General features: G+C 40.8%; 1 protein-coding gene across 1 annotated transcript in view; it reads left to right on the top strand.

Annotated features, from left to right (window-relative positions):
* LRRC7 (leucine rich repeat containing 7) overlaps positions 1 to 12,955 on the top strand; it is a 386,482-nt gene that overhangs the window by 126,257 nt on the left and 247,270 nt on the right. Inside the window, exon 3 of the mRNA XM_073357368.1 lies at positions 12,684 to 12,886. Coding sequence (XP_073213469.1) covers positions 12,684 to 12,886 — 203 coding nt within the window. The remainder of the gene's footprint in view (positions 1 to 12,683; positions 12,887 to 12,955) is intronic.

The raw sequence follows: 12,955 nt of genomic DNA, 5'->3' as shown, positions 1-12,955 counted from the left end.
TAGAAAGAGGACTTTTATACAAGGAAACTCTTTCTGGTGGACACCAGGAAGACTGGCATCCTCAGAGACAGTTGGTAGTTCCAACTAAATACCGGGCCAAGCTCTTGAGCTTAGCCCATGATCACCCTAGTGGCCATGCTGGGGTGAACAGGACCAAAGACCGTTTGGGGGGGTCATTCCACTGGGAGGGAATGGGCAAGGATGTTTCTACCTATGTCCAGTCTTGTGAGGTGTGCCAAAGAGTGGGAAAACCCCAAGACCAGGTCAAAGCCCCTCTCCAGCCACTCCCCATCATTGAAGTTCCATTTCAGCGAGTAGCTGTGAATATTCTGGGTCCTTTTCCGAAAAAGACACCCAGAGGAAAGCAGTACATACTGACTTTCATGGATTTTGCCACCCGATGGCCGGAAGCAGTAGCTCTAAGCAACACCAGGGCTAAAAGTGTGTGCCAGGCACTAGCAGACATTTTTGCCAGGGTAGGTTGGCCCTCCGACATCCTCACAGATGCAGGGACTAATTTCCTGGCAGGAACTATGAAAAACCTTTGGGAAGCTCATGGGGTAAATCACTTGGTTGCCACTCCTTACCATCATCAAACAAATGGCCTGGTGGAGAAGTTTAATGGAACTTTGGGGGCCATGATACATAAATTCGTAAATGAGCACTCCAATGATTGGGACCTAGTGTTGCAGCAGTTGCTCTTTGCCTACAGAGCTGTACCACATCCCAGTTTAGGGTTTTCCCCATTTGAACTTGTATATGGCCGTGAGGTTAAGGGGCCATTGCAGTTGGTGAAGCAGCAATGGGAGGGATTTACACCTTCTCCAGGAACTAACATTCTGGACTTTGTAACCAACCTACAAAACACCCTCCGAACCTCTTTAGCCCTTGCTAAAGAAAACTTACAGGATGCTCAAAAAGAGCAAAAAGCCTGGTATGATAAACATGCCAGAGAGCGTTCCTTCAAAGTAGGAGACCAGGTCATGGTCTTAAAGGCGCTCCAGGCCCATAAAATGGAAGCATCGTGGGAAGGGCCATTCATGGTCCAGGAGCGCCTGGGAGCTATTAATTATCTCATAGCATTCCCCACCTCCAACCGAAAGCCTAAGGTGTACCATATTAATTCTCTAAAGCCCTTTTATTCCAGAGAATTAAAGGGTTGTCAGTTTACAGCCCAGGGAGGAGACGACGCTGAGTGGCCTGAAGGTGTTTACTACGAAGGGAAATGTGCTGGTGGTGTGGAAGAGGTGAACCTCTCCATGACCCTTGGGCGTATGCAGCGACAGCAGATCCAGGAGCTGTGCACTAGCTACGCGCCAACGTTCTCAGCCACCCCAGGACTGACTGAACGGGCATACCTCTCCATTGACACAGGTAATGCTCACCCAATTAGGGTCCAACCTTACCGGGTGTCTCCTCAAGCTAAAACTGCTATAGAACGGGAGATCCAGGATATGTTACAGATGGGTGTAATCCGCCCCTCTGAAAGTGCATGGGCATCTCCAGTGGTTCTAGTTCCCAAACCAGATGGGGAAATACGTTTTTGCGTGGACTACCGTAAACTAAATGCTGTAACTCGCCCAGACAACTATCCAATGCCACGCACAGATGAACTATTAGAGAAACTGGGACGGGCCCAGTTCATCTCTACCTTGGACTTAACCAAGGGGTACTGGCAGGTACCGCTAGATGAATCGGCCAAGGAAAGGTCAGCCTTCATCACACATCTCGGGCTGTATGAATTTAATGTACTCCCTTTCGGGCTGCGAAATGCACCCGCCACTTTCCAAAGACTTGTAGATGGTCTCCTAGCGGGATTAGGAGAATATGCAGTCGCCTACCTTGACGATGTGGCCATATTTTCGGATTCCTGGGCAGACCACCTGGAACATCTACAAAAAGTCCTTGAGCGCATAAGGGAGGCAGGACTAACTGTTAAGGCTAAGAAGTGTCAAATAGGCCTAAACAGAGTGACTTACCCTGGACACCAGGTGGGTCAAGGAACTATCAACCCCCTACAGGCCAAAGTGGATGCTATCCAAAAGTGGCCTGTCCCAAAGTCAAAGAAACAGGTTCAATCCTTCTTAGGTTTGGCTGGTTATTACAGACGATTTGTACGGCGCTACAGCCAAATCGCTGCCCCACTGACAGACCTAACCAAAAAGAAACAGCCAAATGCTGTTCAGTGGACCGGAAAGTGTCAGAAGGCCTTTAACAAGCTTAAAGCGACACTCATGTCTGACCCTGTACTAAGGGCCCCAGACTTTGACAAACCGTTCCTAGTAACCACAGATGCATCCGAGCGTGGTGTGGGAGCAGTTTTAATGCAGAAAGGACCTGATCAAGAATTCCACCCTGTAGTGTTTCTCAGCAAAAAACTGTCTGAGAGGGAAAGCAACTGGTCAGTCACTGAAAAAGAATGTTATGCCATTGTCTAAGCTCTGGAAAAGCTACGCCCATATGTTTGGGGACGGCGTTTCCACCTGCAAACCGACCATGCTGCACTGAAGTGGCTTCACACCGTCAAGGAAACTAACAAAAAACTTCTTCGGTGGAGTTTAGCTCTCCAAGATTTTGATTTCGACATCCAACACATCTCAGGAGCTTCTAACAAAGTGGCTGATGCACTCTCCCGTGAAAGTTTCCCAGAATCAACTGGTTAAAATCGTCCTTGAGATGTGGAAAATATTGTTAGTCTTTATGTACTTGGTAGTATATTTAGAGATGCATGTGTCTTATTAACTCTGTTTTTCCTAGAGCTCCAGGAAGAAATCCCAGCCAGTGTTTCACCCTAGCTGAGATTTGGGGGGCGTGTCATAAATATAAAGGGAAGGGTAAACCCCTTTGAAATCCCTCCTGGCCAGGGGAAAGCTCCTCTCACTTGTAAAGGGTTAAGAAGCTAAAGGTAACCTCGCTGGCACCTGACCAAAATGACCAATGAGGAGACAAGATACTTTCAAAAGCTGGGAGGAGGGAGAGAAACAAAGGGTCTGTGTCTGTAGTCGTCTTGGCCGGGGATAGACCAGGAATGGAGTCTTAGAACTTTTAGTAAGTAATCTAGCTAGGTATGTGTTAGATTATGATTTCTTTAAATGGCTGAGAAAAGAATTGTGCTGAATAGAATAACTATTTCTGTCTGTGTATCTTTTTTGTAACTTAAGGTTTTGCCTAGAGGGGTTCTCTATGTTTTTGAATCTAATTACCCTGTAAGATATCTACCATCCTGATTTTACAGGGGGGATTTCTTTATTTCTATTTACTTCTATTTTTTTATTAAAAGTCTTCTTGTAAAAAACTGAATGCTTTTTCATTGTTCTCAGATCCAAGGGTTTGGGTCTGTGGTCACCTATGCAAATTGGTGAGGCTTTTTATCCAACATTTCCCAGGAAAGGGGGGGTGCAAGTGTTGGGAGGATTGTTCATTGTTCTTAAGATCCAAGGGTCTGGGTCTGTAGTCACCTAGGCAAATTGGTGAGGCTTTTTACCAAACCTTGTCCAGGAAGTGGGGTGCAAGGTTTTGGGAAGTATTTTGGGGGGAAGGACGCGTCCAAACAGCTCTTCCCCAGTAACCAGTATTAGTTTGGTGGTGGTAGCGGCCAGTCCAAGGATAACGGGTGTAATATTTTGTACCTTGGGGAAGTTTTGACCTAAGCTGGTAAAGATAAGCTTAGGAGGTTGTTCGTGCAGGTCCCCACATCTGTACCCTAGAGTTCAGAGTGGGGGAGGAACCTTGACAATTTTAGATTAAGGGAAATGATAAGAAATTAACAAAAACCTCCATAAGAGAGCATAGTGTTTGTATCTTCTCTGTAACAGTGTATAGTAACCAAGGACAAAGGACTTAAATATCTGTTCTAATGATGATAGTGCATTCCACTAAAGCTGGCAGGTTCATGGGGATGTGAAAGGGATTGCTGGTTGGCTAAGGTGCAGGGGGCTCCAGAGTAGTCAAGGATAATATGGATCAATCAGGCTTTAAACCTCTCTTAACCATCTTACATTCTGTCTCAGTGGGTAATATTTTAGCCATATACATGTGCATGCGTAGGGGTATGTAAGGAGCCTTATCTCCATGCACTGTTAAACAATTTCTATTCATATGCTCTCTATGTAATTTTGTAATGCATTTTCTTTTACTGGGCTTTATTTAGCCCTGGCTTCAGCCAGAATATCTCTCCAGGGCAACTAGAAGTGGTCTAGAGCTGACAAGTTCAATAGTGGGCAGTGCTGGGTGGAACTTGGGATGTGGACAGGGCATTCTGGAGATGTGCTGCTTCAGTGCATACTACATTTGTCCTCCCTGATGGAACCCCTGGGGAAAGCAGCTGTGAATTCTTTTATGCCAGTAGGTGTGTTGAGAGCCAGCATTTCTGGGATTTTGTCATCAATGGGAATAAATGCATAGCAAGTTTTGAAGTCTAACTGAAAGGTGTTTGAGTTACATGAACACCAGAATAGTTTCTAAAAAATGTTTTTATTGGTGAAAACTCCCTCCCTCCCTCCTTTTGATATTTCTAAATTACCAAATAGATTTTTTTCCAGATTAATTTATCTTTTAAAAAAGAGATTTGCTTATTGTCAGGTAAAGTATAAACAGGAGAAATTTCAGCACAAACTCTAATTTGTGTTGGAAGGTTATAAGAACTTGAAAGATACATAGAGGCTTATGATGAAGGAGCTTCCTTATTCATAACTCTAGCATCACAAGCATGATACTGTGACTGTGGATAAAAAAATCTTGCCTAGGTTTAAAAAAACACCATTTCAGGGACAAAGAATGGATTATATTCACAAAGTAAAACAATGTGGGTAAGCAAAGAAATACACTACTGAGAACTCATACACTTTTTCCTGCTGACTTGGCCAAAAACATGGAACTGAAATGATTCCCATGGTGAGATGCAGTTGACAGTAAGGTCAACAGTACATGTAAACAGTAAAAGCCAACAGAAGCAGCTAGAGTGCAAAATATAGTCTTGGCTGCCAAACAGGTAGCTATAATATCCTTCCACACACTTATTATTATTAGGTAAATAATATTATTGTATTAATAATAATGAATAATTTTAACTGGTTAGTATTTCATGTCTAAAGAACTCTGGGCTCCTTAATTATAGCAGTAGGTTAGCATATCTCATAACTACCAGGCTGGGAATGGCCAACTTGTAAATGAAGTTATAAATTAAATGAGCACAAAACTACTCAACTAAAATAAAAAGGATAAACAAAGCAAGAAAGTCATGGTCATTAGGTGCCAGGAATGTACTCCTAGGGAAGAGGGCTTTTGGCTTGGGGGAATTTAGAGGATTTTCATTTTTGTTTTTAACTACAGCCATGTGCTCAGCTTCATATGCGCACAGTCCATATCCCAAAGAGTGGAAATATAATTAAATACATAAAATACAAGGAAAAATCCTGGTCCATTGAAGTAAATGGCAGAACTCCCATTGACTTCAATAAGGGAAGGATTTTACCCATAGTTCAGAGATATATGCATAATACTATGAGTAATGGTGCAAGCTCAACTCAACTACAGTACCTCTGGACAGATGTGTTTTAAGGAGTTTGAAGGAAGAAATTGATAGATAGAAGAACAAAGTATGTTGTGGAAGGCCTAGCATTGGGAAAGGATTCACAGGGGGACGTTAGAAGGGAGGAGTAACTGGAGAGTAGAAGGAAACCTTGGAGGTTTAGGTTCAAGCCCTCAAGTGAATTAATATCATCTCAGCTGTCCCAGTGTGTAAGTGAGAGTAGTGCTTGGATTGAAGAGCAGTTGGGGGTGATGTTGGTGCACTAAGGGGCAGAAAGTTCAAGGACTTAGCCAACAGCAAAGGAAACATCTTTTGAGGATATCTGCTCCAGATCATCAGGATGGTAGGGGTCTTTCTGGATTCCTTGCTGCTATTAGTTGCACAGATAGCAAGAGATGTTAGAAAGATTGTCTTCTACCTATATCTGTCTAGGAGGTCTTTACCTCTCGTGACATATAGTGACCTGGCCACAGTGATCCATACATTTGTGACCTCCAGGCTCAATTTTTGCCACACACTATATGTAGTAATTAATAGTTCCTAGGAAATGAATAATGATGATGGTGCTAATAAGATAGAAATGAAAAAGGGAAAGAAAACTACTCCTTCTCCCCCACACACAAATTGCCAATACATGTCAGAGTGGGAAGAGAACTAAAGGAAAGAAACATGATATGGTTGGGTTTGTGATACTGATTGCAAGATGCTTGATACTTTAGTGATGAGATGGTCTGGGTGATCATTGTGCCTTCATAATATTTTCTGTAACTGAGTTTCACCAACTCAAAAAATCCATAGCAAATTATTTAAGGAAAAACGGGTAGTCTGTGAGTCAAATCCTGACCATTATTGAAAGCAATGGGACTGTTGCCATTATTTTTAAGGAGGCCAGAATTTCACCTTATGTGTTAATCTCTACTGGATCTATGCATGTTCAAACAGGGAGGGATTAAATGCTTAAGGTAGGGAGGATTCAGAGCGTCAGGCTGGCAATTTTATGCCTTTGCTTAAAAGACCATTGTACTCTTCAGTGTGGTCTTTTCAAAATTTTCAGTGCTGTATGTTTTCTGATGGTATCCAATATGCTGTGATATACATGTAATCAACCATGTAATTGGCCACTGTTCCATTTATCTGAGCACACAATGCCCCTCAGATTTTATGAGATTACACATTACTTTAGCATGCATATGGACAAGAATGTGTGAAAAGGAACTCAGTGAAGTGGACTGTCTGCTGCCATGAGTATGATTAAATGTTTTCTGGATACTATAGTAAATGGCAACATTATTTCTCCTTTCAGATCTGCAATATTTTTATTCTAAGACTATGTAGTCATTCTCACTATACTCAATGACTTTGAGACACTATCAGGTTCCTCTAACCTTCGTCACAATTTCATGAAGGGCTTTTCTGGATGGAATTACAAGGGTACAGTTACGCTAATGCTCAGTGTCCCTGCAAGAAACACAAGCTAGTTCTTTAGTTCTTGTTAGTTGATTGTTTTCTTTTCTATTTGAGATGGAAATTGAGTTTTGCCCCAGGCTAATAAACTATGGAAGTGCATTAGGGAAATAAGACTTCTCTGAGATAAATAATGCACACACAAATAAACATTTTAAAGAAAGTGCAAGGTTACACTGATAGTTTGTGGTTTTGTGGTAAAATCCTTAACAAATCGATTTTAAACAACGAATGTATTGAAGTGAAAAGCCAACAAAAGCCACACAATCTAAATATAACCACAGAAAGCTAAACTATGTTCATTTATAATATTGTTTTAACTTTCTTTTTTTCCTTCTTGTGGCATCCCGTGCTACTTACTACTTTTGAAGGAGATTGGCAGTGGATTATAATTTACTTCTAAAAGCAAATTGCATTAAATGCTTTATAATTACATTTTCTTGCATTTTCAAAAGTTTTTCAAATGCTTTCTTAGTCCCCAAGCTGGGGCATTTGAAATAATGCTGGCCGTGATCAATATCACCGATGACATGCCACATAAGGGGATCCAGTGCAAGCTGTTATAAGGCTCGAGGGTGAAAGTATAGTAATTGTCTGGTTTCACCCCCAGAGTTGTTAGGAGATTTGCTGTATGGTTTGAGGTCCATCGTATGTTGTGATAGGCATGTGTAGGACCCATGGATCTTGATAGATGTGTTGCAGGGAAGGTATTGGTCATAGTAGCAGTGGAGAGATGGCCGCAGGTTACATTCACTACACTCTCAAATGAACTCTTCCAGAAAAATGATAAAAGACAAACCCTATCATTTGTGAACAAATACTTTGCACAAAACATTCTCTCCATATCTGACCTCCCAGTTCTCATTCTCAAAAGAAACCTGCACAACACCTTCAGAAGACAAAACTGGGAGCTTAAATTCATAACTGCTAGACACCAAAAATTATTGACTCAATAAAGGCAATGGTTTTATTTCTCATTACAACAGTCTGTAACCCACTAACTCTCTTTGGTCCTACAGCTGCAGAGGGGTTAACTGCCCACTTCATTTTGAATTGTTTCTTGCAACAATCTGTTCCACCTTGTATTTAGCGGTGACACTCTTCCTTTCCAAGACCTGAAGAAGAGCTCTGTTGATCTTGAATGTTTTTCTCTCTCACCAACAAAAGTTGGTCCAATAAAAGATATTACCTCACCCACCTTGTCTCTGTCTCAGATATAGTAATTTTAGAATTTCAGACAGAAGTGTGATTTTTTTTAAAGTTAAACACATCTCTTTGAATTGTGTTTTCAAACTCATGTTGTCTTCCACAGTCAGAACAAAGGAAAATGGCTGCCTTTTAGTCATACAGGATAACATCAAGAAAGACTTCTGCAATGAAAATCAAAATGAGGTCTGCTTATGCTTTGAAAATTAAGTGGTGAGCAGGTAGAAAAAATTACTGATCCTATGCTTTGGAGGTACCTAAAGTTTGACAAACCAGTTTGGTTCTATCCCTAAATTAAAGTTTAATGAGCTATATGTGAAACCATATTTTCCTACGTTATCTATCTTTTAAATTGAGGAGAAAGCATTCCTGTTTTATGATTAGTGAGAGGCAGGGATTAGTCATTTTCCTTCACAAAAAATCCTCTAATTGAGCACAGATTAGATTGTTCTAATTAATTTCCTTACAACAAATGTTTTTGCAAGATTAAACGCTTTCTAAGAAAAGAAGCTTTGCAGATTATTATAAAGAGATCCAGCACCAAGCTATTAAATTGCATTGTTTATATTTGTTCTTCTGCTGCAGTTTTTCTCTCTCTAATATAATTCAAAAAGAAATCAGAGAAAAGCATTTACAATACAGATTATCACAATTTTCTAGGCTTTTGTTAAAGGATAAATTTTATACTATTTTCCATTACTTTGAGCTGCCTTGTTGAATAATACATTTTGTTGGGATTTAAATAGAAACAACTATATTAAAATAATAGTAAAGTTTTTCAAGCAAAACTACAAAAGAAAGGAAGTTTTGGGTTTCAGCCTAGTGTCTACATTGGCGTTGTATCATGCATGAGCTTCTGTTGGATTGCTCTACAACTCTTGGAAATATATTTTAATCTCTGAATGATAATTTAACAAAGCGCCAGCCAGTGATGAAACACAAAGTTGCTGAGTGCATATTTAAGTTTGAATTATTTTTCTTTGTGTGTATGTGTGGTTTTAATTGTGAACAGTAATATTACTTCAGTGCAGTATTTTGTGCTAACTGGCCTGAAATTTTGTTAGAGACTTCACCACATGGAGCTCACTAAGATTGCTCCAACGCAAGTCTGAGCAGATCTTTCCCTGCAGTTGCTCCTCCTGGCTGTTGATGACTGCCATGGTGCTGGCACTAGAATAAAAAGCAGGGAGATTGTGGGTGCCCAGGCAATGTGGAGAAGAAAAGGGAAGCAGCCTGACTTTAATGCAGAGGGGTGAGGAGCAGGGAGAGGAACGGGGGCACAAGCATTGGCACAGGTGTGATAGGATGGACAGAGGCAGGCTGAGGGAATGCAGTCTTGGGTGAGGGCTTGGAGAAGGAAAAGCAGAGACAGACTGGGGAGTACAGGAGAGAGTGTTGGGTGACTGTTTGAGGCAGCAGGACCTGTTTAGTTAGAAAAACACATCTCTTCATTCAACTTTAATTTGTATCATTTGATATCATTCCAAAATGCTTCATCTGAAGGGTGAAGACCATTTCCATCCTGAGAATGAGGGGCCATGTTTCAGAGGGTAACAGTCTGCTACTGCTTGTTATTCTGGTATCTTAAGAGGTAGTGGACATACGCCCCAGAGGGCTGAAAAAAGATTCCACAGGCAACCTTAATTCTGGCTGAGGGAACCTGGAATGTGGCGGTCCACAAGGTTCTGTGGCAGTTGTGGGATGATGCTTGGGGAGAGGAAGGGCCCTTGCAAGTGGGAAGGAAAGTACAGGCAGTCTCATGCTGGGCATCACAAGTCAATGGCCACTTTAAAAAATGTGGCTGTTATTGTGTCCCCATTTTTCTCCCCTCTGCAAATGATGCCAGCATTGATATCTGTTTCTCTACTTCTCCCACAATGGTCTTCCCACCTCTTTCCTCACTCCCCACTTCTGGCTGAACTTCCATGAAGTTGTGGTTGAAAATTGGGTGAAGGTGATTGAAACTGAGCACCTGAAAAGTGAGGCGCATAAAGTTAGTGGCCACTTTTGAAAACATGGTTATTAAGTAGGGAGGGGCAGAGCATATGTGGGGCCTTGAATGTAAGAAAAATAAGCGTGATCTTGATGCAGTGGAGGAGTGGGAGTGAAGGGATTCTGAGGGAAGGGAGTGACGTGGTCACAAAATCCCATGAAGATCTACAAATGAGTGTGACTTGAGGGTGCAGCGAAAGATATTATATTCTAAGCACCATGTCCCACCTTCTCCTTTCAGTAGTGCCAGTCATATATATATGCCTCTGGGGGGGTGGGGGGAGACGGGGAAGATGTTAGATTATGTAGTCCATGACTGTGTCAGTGAAGAATTGTCCCCATATTGCATATTTACTAGTGTTTTGTCCAGTCTACTTTAAATTTGTCATATGCTTTTGTAAACTATAATGTTAAAATACTTTCATTTTAACAGTTGATATTAACTAAAAATGCAATTTCATTATTATACATAAAAGCTCAGCATCTGGTCTAGTTGAAATATAAAATTACTTTACTTTTTGTTCTCACTTTTAGCTTTGACACTTCGGCCAAAAACAGTCAACAGGAAATTTGTTATTGACACTGCCCAATGAAAAACCAGGTGCCCTTTGCTTCCATTAATGTTTAATTCTGCATCTTTCTCTTGTTCTTCACATCTTGAGAAATTCTGAAATAGATATTGGTTCTGACAGCTTTCATATGTTAATTCATTGGGATTGCTAGAGGCAGATACACTTCCTTGTCTGAATCTTGTTAGAGTTTAACATTTGAGTGTGTATTTACCCCAGAAAAATGTATGTATTCTGTGGCATATTGAGAAGCCAAAGAAGCACAATGGAAACAGGATCTGGCCCACTAAATCCATGTTATGGACTAACTGCCTGTTATGTTTCAATTAAGTCATTGTTTAGGTAGTATGAATGATCTGTTTTTACTCAGCTATAGAGGCAACTCCCTTTGATGTGTGTTGGAGTTGTCTGGGGCATATATTCCAAATAATTCTTTCACTGGAGTCTGTATTGCTACTCTAAATTGACAGGAGTGCAAATGAGAGCACACTGTGACCCCATGTATCACAAACAATGGTTCCTTTTTACTAAGAAATGATGAATCATAGAATATCAGGGTTGGAAGAGACCTCAGGAGGTCATCTAGTCCAACCCCCTGCCCCAATTTTTGCCCCAGACCCCTAAATGGCCTCCTCAAGGATTGAACTCACAACCCTGGGTTTAGCAGGCCAATGCTCAAACTATAAACAAATGTCTCTTATTTTTATTGATATTTTGCATGGATATACAGCTGTACTCTAAGTGGAGCAGTCTGGCTGGTGACCACTGCGGGGTACTTGATCTACTTTGCTGCACTTTCCCATAAAGTAACACACACACACAAACTTTCCAAATGGTTCACAACAGTGCTACTCAAAGTGGTGGTCCGCGGACCGCTGCCGGTCCGCAAGCCATCAGCTGCCAGTCTGCGCACACATTGGAAAAAAAAATTGCCGGTCCCCCACATCAGATAGCTTGAGAAGCACTGGTTTAGAAAGTAGGTGATGGAAACAATACTGGGAATGCTGCGTCAAGTCCCATAACAGCCTGATTTATCTGTGGTCATGTTCAAATAATGCTTGTAAAAGCAAATGTCTGCAATATCAGCCTCAAATTTAGATACTGTACCAGTATATCTGGCTACTGAATATAGTGTGCATGAAACAGGAGGTTGGTTTAAATATTTTTGATCAGTTGAAAAACAATAGGGCATGATTGTGTAAACCCTTACTCACATGAGTAGTTCCATTTACTTGAGTGGACAGATTATTTATGTAAGTAAGGGTTTCAGGAGCTGGCCCTAGAGGTGTAATTTGATAAAATTTCACAAATGTATATATTGCAATCCCTTCCACAAAAAATAATGGTATGAAACTCAAAGTAATCTTTTGCATTAACAAAGAATGTTGAAAGGCAGGAATGACAGCTAAGGTATCCAATGTAAAGATTGTTTGCATACTAGTAGTTTTGTAACCAATTGTTTTGTATGGGTTTTTATCATCTTGATGAAAGTGCAAAAAACAAACAGACCCAACCAGCGACTGTAGAAAGAAAAAAATCATATGCTGTCTTGAAATCCAGAAAGAATCACATGGGTTAACTATATATTTTAGTCATAGACAGTCAGAATTAAAACTAGTACCACCGCTAGTTTTAATTAAGTTGATGATAATGGACCAAAGCATAAAGTACAAAGCCTGCCATTGACTCTTTGCCAGGTGAAGGGGTTTATGGACACAGGATTAATGCAGACATATATAAATCCCCCTTCCTCTAATCCTATAAGGATGGAAAAATAGACTCCAAGACATATATAATTCAGATTGCATATGCAAGTGAGAAGATTTTATTATTAAACTACTGTCTTAGTAATAGTAGTAATACTAATATTATCAAATATGGTGATGATTTTAGAAAACAGTAATTATTTTCTTTTCCTTTAGTGCAGTGTTTGGAGATGACAACCAAAAGGAAAATTATTGGCCGTCTGGTGCCATGCCGATGTTTCCGGGGTGAAGAAGAAATCATCTCTGTGCTAGATTACTCCCATTGCAGCCTACAGCAGGTGCCAAAGGAGGTTTTTAACTTAGAACGGACATTAGAGGAGCTTTACCTAGATGCCAATCAAATTGAAGATCTACCTAAGGTAAATACTGTTCTTTCTGTAATAGAGAAATACAAGTTGTGTTATTAAATGAGCATTTAAAATGAACTT

This window comes from Lepidochelys kempii, chromosome 8, assembly GCF_965140265.1.
Source record: "Lepidochelys kempii isolate rLepKem1 chromosome 8, rLepKem1.hap2, whole genome shotgun sequence".
Classification (NCBI taxonomy): Eukaryota; Metazoa; Chordata; order Testudines; family Cheloniidae; genus Lepidochelys; species Lepidochelys kempii.
This window is presented reverse-complemented; position numbering and strand designations above follow the sequence as displayed.